This window comes from Meleagris gallopavo, chromosome 1, assembly GCF_905368555.1.
Source record: "Meleagris gallopavo chromosome 1, MGAL_WU_HG_1.1, whole genome shotgun sequence".
In the NCBI taxonomy this organism is placed as follows: Eukaryota; Metazoa; Chordata; class Aves; order Galliformes; family Phasianidae; genus Meleagris; species Meleagris gallopavo.
The window spans coordinates 111,580,679-111,605,143 of record NC_139404.1 but is presented as its reverse complement, the minus strand read 5'-3'; the positions used below and the strand labels follow the sequence as shown (position 1 = coordinate 111,605,143).

Here is a 24,465-nt window from a genome sequence, read left to right as displayed (position 1 = left end):
TATGTGCATTTTTTTTTTTTTCCCATTAACCGTATCATGTATAAGCTGGGTCTGCATACTTGTTATAAAGCAACTATCAGATCAATGCTAGTTCAAGAATTCTGAATCATGAACCAAATATTCTTAAGGGATTTACATTTGCAGGTAGAAAAAAAAGCTAGGTAATGAGCATCATCTCCTAGGCATTTCTTCATGACTCAAGCAACTTTCCAGAAACTTTGACTTTTAAATTTAGCTAGTAATGCAGATCTAATGAAAATCTCAAAGGAAAAAAAAAAAAATCATGACAGGGAACTCCAAGAGGATGTGCTGGGTGACTAACTGGCCTTAATACACTGCAATATTTCAAAAACATTTATAGTCTTACTCTATGTAATAAGCACAGTTAAAGTCTGACCCACAAATATATCTTCTGACAGTTTTGATCGGTGCTGTTTTCTATACTAATCTAGACTCTGATTATAAAATTGAAATGCTAGTATAACTACTACTAGCTGAAGAGACATGGCAGTGCAAAGCTTTAACACATACTGACAACTATAGCTGGTACAGATATTCTACAAATATCTAATATTGATACATAAAAATACAGGAAGATTTAAATATTGGATTATTAGCAAGTATAAAATGTAGCAATTTAATAGTTTAAACATCCAGAAAACAATGCTTCTATTTACTGTTATATGTAGGTTGCTCTGAAAGTAATGCCTCCTACTTATTTCCATGGAAACGACAACAGATACAAAGAGCACAATAACACTAATTGATAGAGAAAAGTCACAGTTGCAAAGAACTATTTTTCGAAGTAGTCACCACCATTAGCTATTCTTTTTCACCAGTGGTGAACAAGAGTCTGCAAGCCACCCTCCTAAAAAAATGCATAGTCATCTGGAACTGCTGAAATGTAGTCATCCAGTGCTGAAATGTACCACCCACTGCCTCACTGTGCTCACATTCACTGTTTGGTCTCCTTAAGCATTCAGCAAGTGCTGGTGAATGTCAGTGGTGCCATTTTTTCCATTTGGAAAGATTCAATGGCACACATTGGCTTCATATGCACTTCCATGTCAGATGCCACTGTGTCAGACTGCCCCTCTGCTGCCATCTGTCACACGGCAATAAAGTGAAACAGAATGTTGGCAGGAAGGTTCAGCCCCCACTGCCATACCACCAACAGCTGCTTCTGATGTCATGGGCTAACATAATAAAACAGGAGGCATTACTTTCAAAGCAGCCCTCAAATAAGACATGCTTTACGATATAATTTCTTTGAACACACATACAAGAACCTGAGTGATTTTTCAAGTTCTCTCATCTTAAATACTAATTAAAAAAAAAAAATCAAAACATTCAAAACAAATGGCTTTCTCTTTAGAATAAATATGAACATATGTAAGACAAGATTTTGCTGATTCTGCTTTTCATTTTAAAAAATGACCATGTAAAGGAAAGTAAATTTCAGAGTGGAATCTTTGTGTAAGCACACGCATGAGGTGCATTTCTTAATCAATAATTGCCATGTATCCATGAAAAAAAATTATCCTGAGATCATAAGTCAGCTCAATTTCATTCTCAAAAATTAATCCCATCTTTTTTTTTTTTCCCACTTCTTTTCTCAACTTTTGAAGGTTAAAACCCCCTATCATTTTTTTTAAGTATTCTCTTTTCTAATCACATTATTTAAAAAAGACCACATCTTTCCACCATAAAGAAAAAAAAAATTCCCAAATACCAATGCATAAAGAAAACTCTTCCTTCACAGATATTAAACATGGAAGTAAAAAAATTTATAAATAGAAGCATAGGAAATATTCAGAGTGAAAAACAAACCTCACTCATCTAGTCTTGAAAAAATACATCTTAGCACCACATGACATAAAACAGGACATGGAGCTAGGTTTCAAGATAGGGTGTACCACCAGTATATAAGCTAGAGCAAATGCATTAATACATATTTTTATCTACCTGAAAGATGAATGCAGAACATTCTACACTGCAGAGTGGCTTATAATGAAAATGAGAAGATGCAGTAATAGATGGCCATAGGTACAACACAAGTTTCATGGTTTAACACTGTATTACTATATTCATGCATTCATCACTTCGCAGAAGAGCTCTACTGGATCACCCACTATGAATACATACACATAAACCTCACCAGGACTTACAAATATTAATGCTAGATCCACACAGGTTATGCTGCAATCTGATCTAACATCCTATCATAGGATCAAAGGGTTTTCTGCTAGCTACCTCTGATATCAGACTCCAAAGCAAAAGAGTAATCCAGTACCATTTCTGATGACATACACACACCCAAAAGAGAAGGAAAAACTCTGCATGTTTATTTTATTTTTTTAAATTTTTGATTGCTGGCATGGTTATTCACAGGTATTGGGGCAAAAAACAGAAGAGCGTGTTGTTAGATATGTGAAAGTAAAGGCTAATTGAATTGGTTTCAAAGGCACTATACTGTATAGATATGGTTCAGTCATTAAACAGCATTTCACACCAAAATTAACTGTACAAAGATGTAAGATAGACCCAAGGAATTTAACCACAAGTATTTTCAAAACCCATAAAATGACACTGTAAACAAACAAATATGGAATCAATAAGGAACAGAAATATTCAGTTTTAATGGCCTCAATTCTTTGGCTTAACCCTCAAGGGAAAGCTACAAAGTCTCTCCAAAAACCAACTCTAGAAAAATGATCAATTAGCCACAAAATAAATAATTATTTATAATAGACAAAAATTCTCATCTTCACTCATTTGTAACATGATCCACGCATGATATATAACTAACATCTGTATATGAAAAAATAATTACATCTTCTTGCTAATCTCTTTTCCAGCTTCAGAAGTACTAACTCTTTTCTCTCAGGTAGTCTGAGTAACACATATTTTAAGTCCAAGCAATCTTAGAAACCAGTCTTCAAAGTGAAATCTACCTTAAGGGATGATCTGCTTATGCAAAAAACTTGTCTGTTTCATCAAAACATACCAGATAGCAAGTGGAGAAAATATACTTTACCCCATACTTAAACCCCCTTGAGCAGGAGGTTGGACTAGATGACTGCCAAAGGTCCCTTCTGATCTATGTTCCTAATCTCTTCCCATAAATACAGATACACAAAGAAACTGCAGAACACTGAGACAGGAAAGAGAGAGACTGAGAGTTGATGGGGCAGGCAAAGACAGACACAGGCAGCCAGAGAGATAAATTACAGATTTCTAGTCTGTGATGATGGATTTTAATAGGTCTTAAAATACTGCTATGATCTCCAGTCTTCTAGGATAGTAATTAAAAATACTGAAAACCAGTCCCAAAAGTCAATTAATGACTGCATCTTGACATATCATATAGCTTTCTTCTCCTTTGCCTTTCTTAAAAAATATGTAACTGTTGGCTTAGAGATAACCACATTCTATCAATATAAATTATGCTAATTTGGTGTCTATTGTTTGGGCTCTTTACTTATATTTTAAAAACTTCACAATACTTTAAGATTTTGTGTTGTCTAATATTTTTCAATAAACATTATCTAATCATCTATATGGGTTTATCTCATTTCAACAAAAAAAAAAATAGAGGCTATTAATCTGTTCTAAATACCTAATTGCAAAATCATTATGTAATTAATGAGGCAAAAAACTAACATAAGGATAGCATGCCTGTTATCATACTGAAAGCACTGATAACAATAATGGAGATGCTCCCGACATAATATAAGATGAAGAGGCAGAATGCTGACTACTTACTGCTTATCAAAGAAATCTGTCGTTCAGAGCAATGCAAAGCCAAATACGAGTGTATAGTAAGAAGGCAATTCTCTGCTGTTGCAGCAACCTGAAGTGAAAACCTATTCAAAACAAAACACAAAGTAACAAAGTTTTCCATTTAGCCACGCCAATCAAAATATGCCAATGCAAGAAGACAGGAAATGTTCAGACCCACTTCTTTTCTTAGTAACTAAGAACGTGGATGAGATCGCACATGCTGAAACAGGAAGGGTAGCATATCTCCACATCAGATTTTATTTACTATGGAGCATGAGTATATCACTAATCCAAAACTCCAAGAGTTAAAAAAGAATTTATGAAATAAATGAACTCTGTCTCTGAAAAGCAGTTAAATACAGCCAATAGCTATAAGCCTACTAAAAAGAGAATGCTAAGCTGAAGTTTAGGCACATTTCCCAAAGAAGGTGATAACGTTTCCTTTCATGAAACACTGAGACCTGGGACAAGAAAAGAACTGGAAGGAATTAGTAACTGGCTACCTTTTAATGATCATATCTCAGTTTCATTACGTTTTTATTAGAGGCTAAGGTCAATCACATTATGTTTTCCCGAATCATGAACAAAATCAGAAATAGCATGAGATTCCCCAGCTGCCCACTGTGTCAACAATGATCACAACAATGCATCTACCCACTACATGAAAGGACCAGGGGAGGCCCATAAAGGAGCAGGCTGTCTTCCTGCAGAAGTCCTGGGCAAGCTGCCAACTCTGGGAAGCCCATGTGGGAACAGCTCAGGAAGGGTGGCAATGTGGCAGGGATCCACATGGGGCAGGGGCAGAGAGGGACCCAGGAGGAGCACCAAAGCGTTATGAACTGACAACAGTCTCCATTCCACTCACCATTCCATCTCAAGATGGATGAGGCCGAACATGAATGGGAGGAAGGTACTTTTAGTTTGCTCTTATTTCTGCTCTTTTCCCTCCTTCCCCTCCCCCCTGATATTTTCTCCCCCTGTTCTTTTGAGGGAGTGAAAGTAGGGCATGGCGGTATTAAGTTGTGTGTTGGTGTTAAATCACATTCAAAAGCTCTTTTTAATTTGGATTTTTCAAGTTGAAGGAAATAATAGTCATAACTAAATATTTCTTCCATTTCCTTTATACTTGGTCAAGACATTCCTCAATTTTGTTATCTTTTTTATATCAGCCCTGTGAAATGAAATGTCATTCACTCTGCTTTGGAGGAAAAAAAAAAAAAAAAAAAGAATAGAGATTAAAAGCAGTAATTGAAATTAACTGCAAATTCTCATGTAAAGCAGTCATTAAATAAACATTAAAGCCTTTTCTTATGATCCATTTAATGTAATCTATGCACACAGTAAATTACTGGCCTACAGGAGAAATATATTTTTTATCTGTTTCCTTTTACAGCTATAGAGAAAGTTATTTTTCCCGCAAAACATAATTGCTGTGTCAAAGGCAAACACAATGTCAATGTGCTGCCAAATTCAACAGTATCTATCCCTTAAACCAGTGCTCACTCTGATTTAGAGGAAAAAGTGCTACTATTTACATGGACTTAATATGAACCAAAATCAAATCAACCGAAATTTTAAGCCTAGATTTAGAAAAGCAAAGCAGTGTAAAATATAAGTAGCGTCCTTATCCATGTAGTTAAAGACAGGATATATTTTACCAAAATAGGTAAACATTTTAATTTCATCCTATAACAACATAAAATTGTGTAGTTTAACATTTATTTAGATAATTAAAAATATAGTTTTATTGCTTTGAAAATGGAAATATAGAGGGAGAATATCTGAAAAATTTATGTCTTCAGCAACTGATGCTGTAAAATATCATGGCCTATCAAAGAACCCAGGAACCTAATCAAGACCAGTTTCATCTTATATGGGTTACGTCTTACTTCCATTGTTCCATGTTTTAAAGCTTGAGAAGGCCTTAAAATCCTATCTTCTTAAAAGACTTTAGTTAACAGAGTAGTTCAAATTCATTAGTCACACAGTTTAAAACTAACCACTCAAAAGCCTAGACAGTTAGCTGAGTCAAGTTTGAGGTTCACAGAATCACCGAGGCTGGAAAAGACCTACAAGATCATCCAGTCCAACCACCCACCTATCACCAATAGTACTCACTAAACCATGTCCCTCAAAACAATGTCCAAATGTTCCTCAACACTTCCAGGGTCAGTGACTCCACCATCTCTCTGGGCATTCCAGTGCCTGACCACTCCCCCAGAGAAGTAGTATTTCCGACACATTTTTTTTGTGTGAAATTACACAATTTCAGACACATTCCATACATCTCTCATGAACAGCAAGGAGGGAGAAGAGCAAGTGTAAACGTGAAAGTAAAAAAAAAAAAAAAAAAAAATTGCAACTGCAGATTACTTTAGAGTGGAATTTCAACGCACAGAACAAATTAAGTTTTAAAGAAACAGAAGTATATGTTCCAGGTTAGAGAATCTAGTGCCTACATAGACTTTTCCAATTGAAGTTAAGAATTCTTTCCAGTTGAGATAAAAATAATTCCTTCCAAAAGCCAACAGGAATAATATTACCACACTAACAGCACACACTGTTTTATAGATAGTGTGTTATTTCATTCATTTCTGTTCATATCAGCTGCTCCTAAAGCCCATACCAACATTCAGCTCACAGACAGGAAATCAAATGTGCATCAGCAAACCAACATTGTTTTTGGCTTTTTTTTTTTTTAAGACAATACTAACAAAAAAAAAAAAACAACCAAACAAAAAAAAACATTTTAAAAGAATACAGCATTTTTAAGATAATTTGCCACTCCTGAACATAATTTTTTTTATCTTAATGGTAAAAGACATGGATTCCTTTTAATGTTACTATGATGACTTTTATTTTGCATCTCTTTTTGAAAAACTCGTTAAGTTTGCATTTAAGTTGAGGATAGTCTCCTTTATTTCATTTTAATGACAAATACGGAAAAGATCTTATTACACAGAGCAGAAAGGATTATTTGTCTGTAAGATTTAAGAAGCTGCTAGTGCATCCTATAGAAAGTTATTTTAATTAAATGTTGTCTCCTCAGCAGCTATATTTCAGATCTCATCATATGCCCAGATTATCCTTTTCTCATAATTACTCCAAGCTCTAGTACACATTTATGAATCACATCCTACACAATGATTAAATCTTACAACTAAATAAAATAAGTATTTCTTGACTGATGATCTGCACACAGAAATCTGAAGAACTATTCCAATATGATCAGATGCAACTGAAATGTGCACAGTCCTTGCTTCAAAACAAAATAAAATGTATTATTATGCTTTAAAAAAAGCACGTTCTGTGCTGTAGTGTGTGATATTTCACACTTTATTGAAAATAGAAACTGCAGGAACAGCTTTTTCATCATAATGATGTCACACTCCTCCATATGCGTACACTTATTCATCCCACAGGAAAGAGATGAACTAAATAGACAAATACTGAACACACAATACTGTATTTGATCTCCATTTACCAGAGGAAGAGGAGACCTTCTGAATAGTTTTTCACCACTAAAGTTGCTTAAAAAAAACAGATCACTGCTTTTAAAATCAATCTAATATGTATGAACTTCATGCCTGTATCTGTCCTCATCATTAAATAGATTCCAGCTGTGGAAAAATACAGTTGTTGTTAACAGAACTAAAGTAAAAAGGAAGAGTTCTATATATTCACCTGGGTTAGAACCATAAGTGTTTTAAAGAGAATTAGACCACATAAATTCTTAAGTATTTTTTAAATATAGGACTTACATTCCCACATAATTCTAGAACTCTGGAAAACTTAAAAAAAAAAAAAGGAGTAAATAAAACATAAAGCAAGTGTCACTTGCCCTTTTCTCTAACCAAGTACAGAAGACTGATTTATCTAGCACTGAGGGAGAAGACATCAACGGTTTCCCATATTTTGTCAGGAAGAACTAGTGATCAGAAAACAACTCAGCTCAGAATATAAAGAAAGAAAAATGAAAAAAGGAAGACAACGTAAGAGCAGAAGACCAAGGAAGGACAGAGATGGAAGGATAACAAATTACAGCTTATATGCTACTTTTTAGCAAAATTTAATTCTGATTTGTAGTGCAGTTGCCCTTATCTCCCCATCTTTACTTGGTGAATACCTCAAAACAGTTCTACTTTATTAGTCTCTAAAACAACTAAAATCCCTTAGAGGCCTGCTAAGTTATTCAGACCTGTCTCTTCTTGGTTTCTTAGGTACAGTGGGAAAGTCTGAAGCTTTTGATAGGACTGAAATTTGAGTGATTCTTCTAATACGTAAAGACTTGCAAATACATGATAAACGTCAACATCTTCTCCTGATACCACTAGGATAAAACCAGAAAAGAGACTCTGCACTGTCATAAACATCTCATTGCTTAAAATAATAATAATAATTTTCAGACATTCGAGTTTGACTCAAGCCAAAATCATATACCACACTGAAATCCAGCATAGAATGGCCTGTAAAATTTTAATAAGGCATTTTACAAGAAGTAGAATACTTTGAAATAGAAATCATCACGATTTGTTGAATCAAGAGCATGTGTTTCCAAAGAAATCTTAGAAGAATTATCAGTAAAGATATAAATAAAACAAGGCCTTAACATGGAAACTTAGATAAATCCTACCTTAGGGACAGAAGTTGAATTTGTGTTTAGAAATTGTGAACCAATTGAAAAAAAATAAAATCCATTAAGTTTCCTTTTTCTTTCTTTCTTTTTTTTTTTTTTTCCCAGAATTATTCTTGCATGCTTTTAGCCAACCAATCTGTATTACAATTCCTGTTGTATATCCTCTTCTGACACTTTGGACAATATCCCCAAGTGAATTTGAATTGTACATATTACCTGTTTTCATCTTTATCAATGAAGAATATATTCCCTGAAAATGACACTGGAGTAGATGATTTAAAGCTGATGTGACAAATTAATTCCATATTTGTGCCATCTGACGAAAGAACAATATCTTGTCCTTCTGGGAACCGTATAGAAAAAGGGGAAATCCTGTCACCATCTTCAAGTTCAAGCTCTGGAAGTTCAACCCGAATTCGTGATTTCCTGTGTTAAAAATAAATAGCAATGGCAATTGTGTACAAAGGATTAGAGTAATGAATTTGATTCACAGATTCATACATCTATGAAACTGCTTTTTACAATTAAATAAAGAATAACTTCAGTTTGGACTTACATATCAAGTGAAACTAACTTCTCTTAGATTTGTTTTGCACAAATGTATCTTAGCATTTTAGGATTAACCACAATAGCTCAACATCCAAATGAAGAGCAATTTCTACTCACTGTGCTAAAAGACTTAAAATGTTACTTCCTTATTGATGCTTTTTCAGAGGTTTCCTAAACCTAAATCTTTCACTCTTATATATTAGATTACATTATCACATTAATACTCATGCAAGTTTTTTTTTTGTTTGTTTGTTTTGTTTTTTGTTTTTACAACAGCAGTATAAAGTGGAAATTAGTCAAGATATATAAAGATTCTTTCCCTGGTTATGTAATTTTAGGTTCTAGTTCTGAAATGACAATGCAAGTCAGTCCATATGGAATTCTTTCAGATGCAATCACTGAGTAACTTCATTTTACTTCACAAAGAAAATGAATTAGCTATTTCAGGAGAGAATAGAAAACAAGAATGACTCAAAATTTGTGATAAACTTATTTTGATATTTTTACCTTAAATAATCTTGCGGAATAATTTTGATGGCCATTTCAGTTTTCACATCCAGAGGAACTGGCATCAGCATTAGGAGGGGAGGATCAAAATGTATTTTTGGTGACTTGACAGTACCAGACAATGTTATTTTGTAATGTGAGGGATTATCATTTACACACACTGACATTTCAGATGTATATGTCCCAGGACAAGCTGTTAAAAAGTTTTTAAAAAATATATTTTTTACTATAAATTCAACAACTAAGAGAGTTACAGTAAGAACTTTAAAAAACAGTACCAGTTGTATTTCTTAATTGAAATGTAGTTTAACATGCAGCAAGTGTTATATCAGAAGACTTATTAGTTAAGAAAGTTTAGAATAACTGCTTGTAGAAAACCACAAATCCAAGAATTTATCACAAGTTTTTGAAATTATTAATTATTCTCCATTAAAATTTTTCTGTTTCCTTGTGTTACATCTCTTCTCACGTGATTCTGCTAACTGCTGCAAGACACCTTTCTATTAGATGGCAAAAGCATACTTTCTTTCATTGATAACATAAAGCAAAGCACTGCCTTTAACAACTGTTAGACTATCAAATTGTTACTCCAAAGAAGAAAGAGTCATTTTCCAAATTTTCAGTTATTCCCATCTGCTGAAAAATTAGCAAAAGAAAAGAAAACTATTTCACCACCTGCTGAATACCTCTCATATTTAGAAATAAATCTATATGACATTTTCTAAGAAATCCCAAACAGTTGAAACTTTTCATTTTTCAGAGAAATAGCTTCCCCTTTAATTCCCCAGTGTTAACACATTAATGAGTATGGAAACATCCTCACTTAACATTTAAGAAGGAAAGCAATAGCAAAACAAGTAATTTTGTACGTAATATGTCTGGACAAGCACGTTACTTAAAACAACATATACGTAAACCAGTACTTCTGTGATTAGTTCAACTAACTCTTTACAGAGCCAGATAATTATTTTTTTCAAGTTATTTTCTGCTCCTCAAGTTTGTATTAGATGTTACTCACTTCGTACCCTCCTTCCCCAATTAAATATTTCCAGTTTAGTTATGGCATGAATTATTCAAAAGTCCAGCATATTACATATATACACCTTTAAACTAAATGGATGCCAGTGAAGAATTTGTTACATTGTTGTACAGACTTGAAAACAAAAAAATTAGAGTTAGTTAAAAGCTAAAGATAAGTCCTAAAAAAAAAAAAGTGCAGGAACTGTTAAAAGTCAGTCATATAACCTCTTACTTCGGTAGGAAAAACTCTAGAAGATGGTGGCTGTAATGTTCACTATGCCTGTTACATAATCAACCCATCTTCCAGAAGCAGTGAATCATGTTCATTTAATAATTATGAATTATTATTCTAAATATTGCCGAACATTTGAAGAAATTGCTTCAAAGCATAATCAAGGTTCTTTTTAAGGCTTGTTCTTCCCCATATAGCAAAACCTTACCCTGCATACCTATGAAGCTGATTAGTACAAGCTCTTCATTGTTTCTGTAGTATGGGTTTTGTTCTACCTAGTTTTACTAGAAGAGTAATTAATTTCAATGAAGATATATTACAAGAGGGCTACAGATCATGGGAAAACATTTTGAGCATCAAATTAAGAGCAACTGACTTTTACAATTATTTATGATTTTCTGCAAATAAAAGAAAGAAAAAACAGTGAAAACAAATGACTTCGAATGATAATTATTTACTAGTGTTCATTCTGTATATATTTGTTTGCATTTACACATACAATTGATTCAGTAATTTAAAATATTGTATTTTATGTGGATGTTGTTCTTTGCTTCAATCTTAATACATTCTCACAATATAAACATGTAACTTGCACAACCATTATATGAATGATTATTTCCTCCTTTAAAGTACACCATCTTTTAATTAGTTCTGCAAAGATCGTTATATGTAATATATACACTTCTCCATTTCAGGAGACAAAAATAACAGACCAACCATAAACTAAAAACAAAAGCTATCAAGAAGATTAAATATAATGGAAAAACTTTCTGAAATGCAGCAAACAACTCCAAACAACGTATGCAATAAATACTGCTCTTGCATATTCACAATACGCATGCAGAGCAATATTAAATATATCACACCCAACCAACAAGAAAACCTTCCTTCAAGTAGGCACTTAAAACTGTTAATACCACTCTGAGCTCTGTGAGAGGCTTCAGCAATTCAAGTACGGTGTTAAATTACTCTCTATGCAAAACACTTGACTGAGTATAACGTGGAATTCTAATATTCATGTTCTGCAATTTCTCTTCTGGTATATGTTGTCGATTGTCACCTTCCTACATGCTCCCAAGCTTTGTTAGAAATGTATCTTATGCTTTTAACTTGGTGTCTGCTTGCCTGAGCAAACTACTCGGAAAATAATATAATTAACTGATTTTACATCTTTTTGAGGAAGGAAATTTCTATTCTTATTTAAGTTCTGCCTATTAAAAAAAATAAAAATAAAAATCAAGGAATCACATACACTTTAAGTATTCGTGAAAAGCTTAACCATTTAAAGTTACCCATGTGTACATTAGCAGCGTAACAAGTGTACTGAAAACAATTCAGGTACCCCAGCCTTTGATGTGTTCTACATTCAAAATTGACTTAATGTTTTGAGTTTGGTTATTTTCTCAGACCTTCAACTAGCCCTTTATTCACATTAACTCAAAGGTCATCAAAAGAAGTGCTAGTCAACATTCACCATAAAAGTGATTTAAACAAATCTATAAAAATGACAAAATTGTTCAAAATATCTGTAGAAGAACTATCAAGATTACTTACAAGAGCAGAAGAACACAGCAATACTGATTTTTTGTCCCGGATCAAGAAATCCTCTCTGCTGACTAAATTTAAAAACACTGTCTTCTACACTTTCGCCTGCATCATCACAACTCAACTTCCATGTCAACTGTTGCTTTGAGATATTCTTCAGGTCAAGTTTCTGTAAATATTTACAGAGAAAAAAAGAGCATAATGAAAGACGGAAAAGCAGCAAGCACCACAATTCTTCTCACATTCTTTTGCAATCAGATCACATTGAAAGCTAGAAAGCACTAGAAAGAAATTAAGAACCCAGTTTAGCGTAAGGTGAGGAAATGAGTATGCCTATCAGTACAGTCTAAAAGATTTCCAGTTATTTGCCACTGCCTTTTATAATTAGGAAAACAAAAAAAATTATGTGAGATAAACAGATTAAAACATTGTGAGGTGCTTAGCGAAATAAGAGTTTTTGATGATACAAATGAAGAACAGCAAGAACACATGATTCATGACATAAAGACTTCCAGGTCTTCAAATATTTAAATTACAAAAAGTTCAAAATAGGCTTCCAAAAACAATTTTTTTCCAACGCAGTAAGAAAACTGTGTGAACAACAAAATAATCCGTTCCTTTATCACAGAACTGCTCTCTCTCACAGTGCCTGTACTTTCTCATACATCAGAAAGCCAGGAGAAGACCAACTCTGACTTCTAGAAATTCTGTAGTGATCAAAGAAAAATATGAATTCAAAACCTGAACAAAACAAATAGAAAATATTTAAAATATATAAATGATTATGTTTAGACCATGAGTAAATTTTAAGATCCAAAATATAACAGTTTGCAATTCATTTTTAAAGTAATTAAAAGACAAAGGCAGTAACACTTCTGTTTACATACCTGAGAATCCAGACTTTCAGAAATATTCAAACGCATACCACTTGAATGTCGTGTAAATACAAGTTCCATTGAGGACAACTCCAGTGGTGACTTAAGTACTGTTGAAAAAATTAAAGATGTAATATAAAGTATTGTTTTGACAAACAGATCCCCAAAATACCTCCATAAATATGTTCAGAAACAGTTATTTTAATAGAATTGTTTCTTCCCCTTTTGTAAAGCTATGGTTTATTTTATTGTTCCCATATTATAAAAATAACTAAGGTAAATTTCTGACTTAATATGACCCTTCAGTCACATTCAAATGATTATAATTTTACACCTACCACATGTATAGCATCTCTCCTTTCTGTAAGGATGCTATACACAGTGTCATGTGATCTTCCTGTTGCAGACAAATTCAAGAACATTTAGACTATATTCACAAGCATACTTGAGAGATCAAAAGCAATGCTCATTAAAGGAGACCTTAGCATATCTTCAGGCATTTACTTTAGATAATATTCATTCATCCTCTTAATAAAAATTGCACAATATTACTTTCATATAATTCTACATTCACATCCAAATCCACTAATTTCATTTCCAGACTCTATATTATGTTAGTAGTTATACAATGTAGTTGTGACAGTATTCATTAGAAAAGACTTTAAGGACAATAGCATTCCTCTTAATATCATATAGCCAAAATAAAGAAAACATGGCACAGTATGAAGTCCAGAGTGAAGATTTAGGAAAAAAAAACTAAGATGGATGTTCTCATAGGAGTATTCATTTTGCTGCCATATTTGGTTAATAAGCTGGGAACCTCTGCAAATTAATATTCTTTTAGAGCAGGAACCTCATTTGAATAATACTTTCACCAAATAATGTGCGACTGTGTCACTCCTGGAGTCCCCACTCTTTGCAGACATCATGCAAGGAAAACACAGTGAGAATGAAAAACTAGCTAGGGACAAAAGGGGAGATATGAGAAACTCCATGAAGAAACTGCAAGTCTGATAAATTTTAAAGACAGCACACGTAGTGTCTTCACATGGATACTTCACGCTCTTCCTCTTTGTCTGAATGAGGTAGGAACTGTGTTTATCTACTCTGATGCTGAATTCTCTGTTTTGCTTTTTTGCTTATTCAGTGTTTTCTTACATGTCAATAATCAATCGCTAAGGAAAGTCCTTAAGAGAGAAGCAACATCCCAGACAATGAAACACTCTAAAAGCCTTGCTTTTACATTTTTATTTTTTACTTTTTTAAAAAGGGGAGGGTGGGAGATTTATGATTGATTGGAAACATTTATTACACTCAAGTTAAAGGACTGCGTTGAATTCTCTGAAATCATAGTGATTCTTTTCTCTGGGCAAACAATCCTGAGTACAAACACTGGATATAAGGTACAGATTGAAGTGCCAATTGCACAGTTGTGGGCAGTCTGAAGCCCGAGCAATCAGAAAATTTGTCAGAGGAAAAAAAATTATAGAAAAATAAATGTGCCATAACACAAAGTAGAAAGAATTAGGTATATTGCCAAATGACAAGTTTGAACTTGCATCATCTTCTAATCCATGTGCAATTTGTAAAGTGATTATCTGAAATGATGAATCAAGAACAGACAAGTTTTGAATTTTCAGAATGTAGTAATTATTAATTTGCTTTCAGTGGTAAAAATAATCTGACTAGTTGCCTATATCTGTATAATTGTATGAAATAACAAGTAAACAACATTTATCTAGACTATCTCCTCACAGTTCCCCATAACATCCCATAAGAATGTAATCCTAATACTCAAATTTAAATAGAAAATATAGCCAATTATAACATACTGAAAGTATCATAGATTCATTTTAATATGATTGCTTCTTGTTAGCTACCAATATAGCTAGTTTAAAAAAAAATTTTATTCAATTCTACATCTGTTCTATTTGGCAGAATATTAAATTTATTATAACGTTTATAAATTCCGTAAAAATGGAAAATTGAAGGGTTTTTCCTTCTGAATTCCTAAATCACTTCTGCTGTAGCAGTTACTTAGATTCACAATTTTTTAGAGGAGCAATCTGTACTAACCTTATACTAATATGCACATTTGTTTGTTCTTAAACTAAATATACGTGAAAACATTTAATATGATTTTACCTTCCTCACACCTTAAATGAATCCAAAGAAACATGAGAGACCTTCTTGAGATCACTTTAAGACTTAACTTTTGCATAAGGAAGGCTTTCTCTGAAATCTTCAATTAAAGACAAAAATAAATAGGAGCTGCTTGTAGCCCACATTATACATTTTTTTCAGCCAGGTACCCTTCAGTGCTCCTGAGATTTTGTAAACATCATATAAACAACATTTCAGTAAGATACTCAACACTTAAGTCTCATTCTCAAATAGAAAGTAAATACGTATTAAAAACTGAGTTGAGAAAAGCTGATGAATTCAAGTAACCACCATAAGGAGGTTTATATATTTGACAGGAGAGTAACGAAAAACAGAAACTGTTTTAACAAAAGCAGAGAAGAATTGTTTAAGATATTTACATCTTATTGCAGACAAAGTGCCTGTAAATTTGGCTATTAACACATTCTGAAAGGCCAGAAGAGTACAGTTCTGCACACAAAAACAAACAGAAGCAAAAAGACTAAATTGTTATCTCAGATGGGATCAGAGCCAGAGAAGCATTTTAAAAGGATTTTAAGTATAGCTAGAGCTCACGGTTTTCACAAGCTGAGACTGGAAAAAGATCATGAATGATATACCAGTTCTCTACACAGATGAACTGCTGTCAATGCTGAGATTTGTATGTTAATGAGCAGAAATACTAATTGGAGTAAGAACAAAACTGAATTTTGATGTTTTTTAGTTTTTTGTTTTTATTTAAATCAAAGTATTGGAAAACTGATATAGGAAAACAGCTATAGAAAAAGAACATTTACTAGCATATGTGATACGATTTACAGAAAGCACAGTTTATATATATATTTAAAAATACAAATTGACATTTTAAAAATTTTCACATTTCCAAGAAATTTACAAACTATACAGTAATTTAATTTTCAGCCTTCCATTATCATTTTTTGTGGTTGGTTTTTTGTTTGTTTGTTTGTTTTTTAAGGAGAAAACACAAATCACCACAAATGTAAGCATCCATCACTTTCTTTAGATTCTTAGTTTACCTACCAACTGCTTTAACTCTACAGATTGGAATAGCCACGGTCACCCTCCGTGGTTGTGGAGCAATGACATGCTTTACAGATCCAACAGAAGTTGCAGGTGCATAGTGTTGCTGTAGCAATGGAAGGTCATACCAACGAGTGTTAACTGGCAGAATGAAGTTATATGCCGCCACCTAAAGGACATAAATACCATCATGGTCACTTTCCCAAAGCAATTGGTATTTTTTGAACCACCTGAGCACTATCACTGTTTCTTATTACTATTTCATAATTATCAAAATCAACATTGAAATTGATCACAGCAATAGGATTTTCATTACTATTTATTATCAGTTGTTTAACTATGCAGTAAAAAGCCATATTCACCCTACCAATGAAAAAAATTGTATGCTCAAAAGAATCAGGTTTATTAGCACAGCTACAGACAAGGTTTCTGGTAAGTCACTATGCTGTAACCCTTCGCAATATGAGCAAAGATAAAGATTGGAACTGTGACATAACCATGAGCAAGGAGGGGGAAACAAAACTACATAAATTAAGAAAGTCATTTTCAAACGTTGAAGAGAAAGACTCAGCATAAGCAACGTGGGCTCAAACATTCAAATGAAGTATGAGTTAAAACAGACATTACTAAACCCACCATCATTGAACCTCACTGACTTTGAAGATTTCAAATTCCATTGGTTTTGATCCCAGTTTTATGTCAGCAGTAACATCCCCCTCATAAGTGAGGTTTATAGAATTTGAAGAGAGTACTTAATTTTACTGAAAGTTCCCTCCTTCCTCCCTTCCCCCCACACCCACACATGGCTTATGCACTTGAGAGGCCTAATTTATTTCATAGTGAACTTATCAAGAAGGCATTTCTTGTCTTTCGTGCAGTCTTCCCAAGGACAAACTTCACAGTACGCTCTCCAGACAAAGGGAAAAAAAAAAAAAAGGATAACCATAAAAAAGGCAACATAAAAAACAAACCTTCTACCATAAAGCCACTGCTGGGATACTTCAAATTCTACAGCTGTTTTCACCTTGAAGGACACTGCAATCTTCAAAAAAGATTCTGGCCTATAAAATCTGCGTGCTGCTTAAAATATGCAGCAAAGCCAGGTATATAAAGGAGATATAAATCATTTAAAAGCTTCCAAATACCACAGGGAATAGTGCATTGTGCTTTACTTTTGTATATATTGTAGTGAGCACAACATATAAATGACAGGAAAAGAAGAAAAAAAAAAAAGGTCCTCCCACAAAAAATAAGGCAAATATTCACCCTCAACAGATTCAACACAGAACTTAGGCAATGAGAATCAAGAACACAGCATTTATAATGTTTGGAGTTGCAGCAACATTTCTAGGACAGATCTACAAGCTCCTGGTGAGCAACATGTGCTGAATGTTATGGAGCATATGTTTAGTAAGATAACAACGTGCAGCGAGGGGAATTTTTTTTCTAGCAAGATCACAGCACTCATATTATCACTGATGATTCAGATCTGAAAGATTTTTATGATTAGGTTTTATAACACAGAATTGCACTTTGCAAAATTAAGACAGTAAATGACATGAAAATTTTTAGTAACTAGTATTGAGTTGTATCGTTAGCAAAGACTGTGGAAAAAATCTGGTAGGATTTAAATGTGCTTCTATCATAAAAACCGCCCACATAAAATATTCCACATCACATCAATGTAAAATGCAAATAATGGAAAAAAGCTAATAAGAATATTTTCCTCACAGAGATAGAAACTCCTTTCACATCAAAGCATGTTTGAAATACTTTGTCCTTCACAACAGTTTCTCTTTACAGCTTTAGACAAACAACTATCTTTTCTCACAGTTGAAAATAAAAAGCATTACACGTCAAGACTTTGCAATCCATCAAAAATAATTTAAAATATTTTCTGAATATATATGTGAGGTTTGACAAATTAAAGGTGAATACCTGCTTATTTAGTAACATAGTTGTAAAAATACAACTTCAAAGTAAATCAATGAGAGTGAAATTTTCCAGGACTCTCTAGTCAAGCATCTTGTTTAACACTTACAGACCAGACCCCATCAGAAGCTTCTATCACGCTCCTCAAGCTGTACAATGTTTTATATTGGTCACGTGTCTCTAGCATACATCTTCTAAAGCGTAAAATGCAATCTGCTGCAGATATCAATAGCTCCCAAGCAGTACGGCTCACCATAAAGAAAAAGACGACCGCATATCTCAGCACACATCTCAGGCTTAAAGATTATAGCCAGCCCTGGCAGCTTCCCATAGCCAGCATGTACATCCTACGTGGGCAATTCTAATACTCTAAGTACTACTGCCAAAGCAATGCAGTATAAACAATTTATCTGGAAAATCTTTTCCATTCTTACTGTGTATGGCAGGCATACAAATATAATTATGCAATTTTTAAGCCCCTGCTTGCTAAGATTAAAATGCTTAAAATATGACTTAATTGATTATGTAAAAGCAGTATCTATAGTACAACTGTTTTGTGCGTTCAGGTTGGCCAGTAAGAGGTGGAATCTCTCTATCCTTCCAAAGCAGCTTTTCAAAATTTGTTTTTCATTCCCAGTATCAGGCCAAGGTGTTTTCCTTCTATTGTGAAGCAAGAGTTTTACTTGCTTTATACTGGCAAACAAACGCAGCAGCTTGATTCACTACATTTAGATCCTCGTGTTCACTGAAAACCTACATTTGCCCTGAAGTACAATAGTGTAAAGGCAGAGCCAAGACTACTCACACAAGTGGATTTCTATAATATCAAACAAGTCATGTAACTTGTACCTGATTCATACATACCTTTGATTCATTAACTGCACATTAACTAACATGCACTCAAAACAAAAAATGACTCATATTCATGTATAGAAATTGTATTATAATCATATACATGCATAAACATTACTGAAACAGAATTGAAAGTTAATTTATTTCTTACTACTTTGCAATAACAATTGTTACTTTTCTTTTTAAATGTACTTACAGCAGATCTATTTTTCACTTTTCTTTCAATCTCTAATACTTCAAAATGGAAAGTTCTCCATTATATTTAATGAATACTTCATGGTTATTTATCTGTTCAGGTATTTTTCTGAAGCCTACATTTAATTTTGTAAACCAGAGGACACAAGGAGGAAAGGATAAGAAGCAAGCAGCCTAATACGAGTTGTTTCACAAACACTCAGGATTAATAACACAATATGAAATACTTTTCCAGTCCTGATTTAATCTAATTATGCACATTAATTGAAAAGGAGACCTGATCTGCAAAGTGGGAATCTCAGCAATTAAAATACTTCAAAAGAAGCTTTAAAAAGAACAGTCATGTGCAACAAAGCAGTTTTTTGTTACGTGTTCACCTCCAAAAGATACGCTTGTGTAGGAAGCCATGACAAGATAACAATTCTTTAAATAAAACATATTTCTGCAGTATTTCATTTTGTAGCCATTTACAAGAAAAACGCATCTTTTTCTTAAAAATTGCTAAATAAATGTTGTAGAATTTTAAGAAAACTTTTTTGATCAAGAAAGCTCAGCTACCCAAATTCATTTGAGTTCTTCAAAATGCCATGGTTTGGTCACAACGTAGATGACAGCTCTAAGCCAAACAGTGGAAAGTGAACATAGCTGAGTGCCTTCTGGCCTCAGGCCTCAATACTCAGTACACTGAAATAAACAAAAGGGGAAAGTGTTACCCCAGAACCCATAAGAATGTAAAGGCAATTAAAATTAATGCATTTGAAAAAAAATTAAGCAGAATTATCAGATTGAGGGGCAACAAGTTTGAGCAAAAATTTTGCTGTCAAATCCAGGAATCAAACACTTTATTTAGCATAAAGAATACATCGTATCTCCCTAAATTGCAAGACTTGCTTTTACAGTACAACTTCACACAGTCAATCAGAAAACTAAGACTTAAAATTAATTTAAAACATCTGTTACAGAAAATATTGTTGTATTTATCACATAATTAGCACACTGTACAAATATCTTGAAGCATTCGAAATCACCATTTTTTTGTGTGTGTAGGAATCATTTTAAAATTTATTTATAGCACTAGCAAAATAGATTTCAGTAGTAATTCCAGAATTGTGATATATATTAAAAGATTTCTCTAAAATTTAAACCTAACAATACAATAAAATGATACTGAAGAACCAAGTGTTTGTGTATTGTAGCTGAATACAAAATCTATACACAAGTTTTAAGACTTAACATTAGCCTTTTCTTAAAATATACACACATTTTAATGCAACCTAAATTTTCTGGCTATCACTTATAAGCAGCATAACAAATAATGCAACAAGTGTTCAAATGCACCATTTAAAACATTAAAATTAAACTACAGAGTACAATACAGAGATGTTGCATTAAAAATACTGAGTATTTTGCAGTTTCACATCTGGTTTTCCATAGATTTTCTTGTCTGAGAATTCTGATAACTAAAAATAAACAATTCCATTATTATCAATGTCAAATAATAAATAAACCACCACCTGCCACTTTCCTGTACAAAGCCTAAGCAATATTCTCTGACAGTTGTGACTTCCTCCATTTGTCTCAATCAAAGCTCTCAAGAGCCTCATTATTGCACAGCTGTGTAATCTGTCTTTTTTCCAGGATGCTGGAATTTGCTGTTTTCCAGCAGATTTTTTTATTTTTTATTTTAAAGAAGCACACTCCTACAGCTTGCTTTTCCTTTTTGCCTTACTAGAACTTGCGTGACAGTGCTGCTACCAGGTATATCATCCAACCTCATAAAGCACAGCGACAACAAAGGAACAAAAATAATTACTGGGCAAATATTCACTGTGCTCACTCAATGCCTACTTCTCTTGTACAGAAGAGAGAAACAAAGGGCACCTGAGTGTTACCTAGGTAGGTAGCAGAATCTAGCTTGCAGAGTATGGGTCAAAGACAGAAAAGCCTTACTTCTTGGATAAGGTCAGGGGAACTCCAACAAATATTCAGCCAGATGTTCATATTTTCTACTGTATTTGTTGCCATTCTTAAAACTAGCATGAAATTTTATTTTAGCATCTGAAATGAAAGCCCTGTATAACAAATCAGACATACAGCAAGCTAAACTGAAGTGAAAAAACAAAACTGAAATGTAATCATTCAGATTTAATTAAAAGTATAACAAAACAAAAGAGAAAGGATCAGTTGGACTTCATAAAAAATATGATATTAAGAAGGGTTAGCAGCTTATCCATTTGTATTTTCATATATTGTTCTCACTTATATACCTCTCTAACAATAAATGCAAATGAATCTCAGTGTTAAACTCTTTCTAGTGAGGTGGAGAGCTTTGTCACCTCTAACGCTTTCTGAGAGGCTGGAGAAACAAGAATGAAGCATTCCTTGCCTGAGCAGCTCCTACACTTAACAATTTAATTTCACTGCTACTTAGAGCAGTGGGAGAGATATGTCAAAATTTGTTGATGTTATTTTATAAGCTTGCCAATATATCTCCTCTTTAGGAATTTCCTTTGATGTCACATTTAACTGTGCCTATTACATTTTAATACAAATTGTGGGAGCTATCTAGAGTTTCTGTATGTCTGCATGGAGTAGCAGAAACAGGCTCAGGAAAGGACCACAAAGGTGATCTGGCTGGAGCACCTCTCATGAAGAGAGAATGAGTTAAGCTTCTTCAGCCTGGAGAAGAGAAGGATCCAGGAAGACCCCACTGAAACCTTCCAGAACTTAAAAGGAGCTTATAGGCAGGAAAGAAGCTGTCTTTTTGCATGATCTGATAATGATAGGACAAGAGAAAGAGCTTTAATCTAAAAGAGATGAGATTTAGGTGAGATGTCAGGGAGAAATTTTTTACTGAGAGGGTTGTGAGGCGCTGGCACAGCTGCCCAGAGAAGCTGTGGTGCCCCATCCCTGGAGGCACTCAAGGCCAGGTTGGATGGGGCCCTGAGCAGCCTGAGCTGGTGGGGGGCAGCCCTGCTCATGGCAGAAGGGTGGGAACCAGATGATCTTTAAGGTTCCAATCTAAGCCATTCCACAGTTTTGTAATTAGTCTGTTGTTTTAAAGCTTTTTGATATAGAAGGAAAAAAAACTGCCAAGGTGATTCTATGACTGTTAGCAGGAGAATTCAAAACTGATTCAATTTGTTACTTCTAATATCTGTTTTCTTATCATAAACATAACTCAGTAGTTTTTTTCTTTTGGATTATAGGGTAGTATTGTCAGCAATTATGACTACAACCGCAGAAGGAAGTTTTAGTAGAACCAGACTGTAGACAGAATTTATCTCAGAGGGATACAGAAGATCTGCAGCAGCTTAGAGATAAGTTCAGTCAAAAAATAGATGTCCAGAAAATGTTGATGAGATCAAAGAAACAGTGGTTTAAGTAGAGATGAAGGAAATAGCACAAGCAACTGTGAAACTTGAAGAATGATCTCGATAGAGAGATTAGAGTTTTTTCAACATTGGACAGTCGAAAGGAAGAAATCTGATGAGAGAAGGAGGAAATCTAGACACAGCAGAATGTTAACAACAACCCAGATCCAATAGGAAATGTTATATCAAATCAGCAAGAAGTGAGAGTTTCTGATGAGAATAAGAGATGCTGGTACCTGGACTGCTTCCTTAACAGAACTACGCTGGTTTTATTATAATTTATTAATTTATTTAAAAAATTAATTATATTAAAAAATTAAAATTATAAATTAAATTATAATTTATTATAATTTACTTATAATTTGCAGAAGCTAGAGAAAAGAAAAGCTATAGCACCCTAGGCATTCATACGCTTCCGAATGCTTCCTTTTAGTCATGCCATACTGGGTAACATATTTAGTTATCAAAGTTATCTTTCTTTTACAGTAATCAGTGCGACTGCTTCCAGCTATCAGAGATGTTCAATGATGTTAATGAGTGGCAACGAGTGGATTTTAAGTTGTACATGTATTTGGACATGTCCTGCCTAGTAATGTGTAAGCTGCCCCCTGCCAAACAAGCAACACTTCGCAGCAGAATGGAAGCACTGGCTGCACACTGAACTTAACCAGCACAGGGTAAAGGGAAATGGACAGAAAGGATGTGTGCACGTGGAGAGAAGGGGAAACTGAAATAAGAGAAATAATTGCGAAAACAATACACAGTAATTGGTTACAAGGCTCCAAGTACCCCAGGAAAGGTTTTTTTTGTTTTTGTTTTTAGTCCTTTATACCTTTTTTCCAAATAAAACTAACCTGTTCACTGTGTGTATATATATATATATATATATATATATATATATATATGCACTCAAAGATGGAAGAACAATTTTTCTTCCCCCCTAAGATTTATATCAGAAATAAAGCAGCTAATATAACCTTGTTTTTAGTTACATTACCATAACACTATTCATAAACGACAGTTGGAGATGCTCAGATGATAAGTGAATTTCAGAAAACTTCTGAAACAGTAGATACCTAACCACTTAAATTTACAGCTACATCAGAGGAAAAGAAAAAAAAAAAATGTATTAAGCCATCCTAACTAGCATGGACTAAAACTAGGAAAGAAAACAGCAATACAGGTCAATTATAACAGTAAGAAATGAAGTACTAAAAGAGACAAAAAAATCCTGTTTTTGATAGTTTGGAGGGATAAGGTTCATTTAGGATTTTAGAGTCGGTATTTCACTAGCCTGGAAGGACATAATTGGCTTTCCTGCTGCACTACTTTCCAGTACAGTGAAGAATAAAGAATCAGTTTGTACAGCAGGACTATCGCTAGATAAATCCGATGCAATAAGCAGAAACAGAGCTGCCAAATTCCAGGTTACAGCTCATATCAATATGGCTGTGTTTTAGACCTTACACATAATTATGTACTTTTATCTACCAAGATGAAAGGGGATGGGAAAAAAAGTTAACTACATCTACCATGCAGGTTAGAAATATACATCATAAGTCATAGAATCACGGAACGGTTTGGTTTAAGAGGGGGGGTTTAAGGGGGAAAGACCACCCAGTTTCTAACTCCCTGCCATGGCACTTAAGTTAAACAGTTTTATGGAAATAAAACTATTGAAGCAGGTCCAGAGGAGGGCCACAGAGATGATCAAAGGGCTAGAGCACCACTCCTATATAGAAAGATTAAGGGAGCTGGGCTTGTTTAGCTTGGTAAAGTCTG

At 33.8% G+C, this 24,465-nt stretch overlaps 1 protein-coding gene across 11 annotated transcripts in view; it reads right to left on the bottom strand.

Moving 5' to 3' along the window:
• CFAP47 (cilia and flagella associated protein 47) overlaps positions 1-24,465 on the bottom strand; it is a 255,343-nt gene that overhangs the window by 194,010 nt on the left and 36,868 nt on the right. For all 11 annotated transcript variants that reach the window (XR_014879873.1, XR_014879875.1, XM_085210115.1 and 8 more), the window contains exons 22-27: positions 16,331-16,499; positions 13,160-13,257; positions 12,282-12,441; positions 9,476-9,668; positions 8,636-8,845; positions 3,766-3,866 (exon numbers count right to left, since the gene is read on the bottom strand). Coding sequence is in view for 9 of the 11 variants with exons in the window: in XM_085210115.1 (XP_085066241.1) it covers positions 3,766-3,866; positions 8,636-8,845; positions 9,476-9,668; positions 12,282-12,441; positions 13,160-13,257; positions 16,331-16,499 (931 nt within the window). In the remaining 2 variants the exon portion in view is untranslated. The remainder of the gene's footprint in view (positions 1-3,765; positions 3,867-8,635; positions 8,846-9,475; positions 9,669-12,281; positions 12,442-13,159; positions 13,258-16,330; positions 16,500-24,465) is intronic.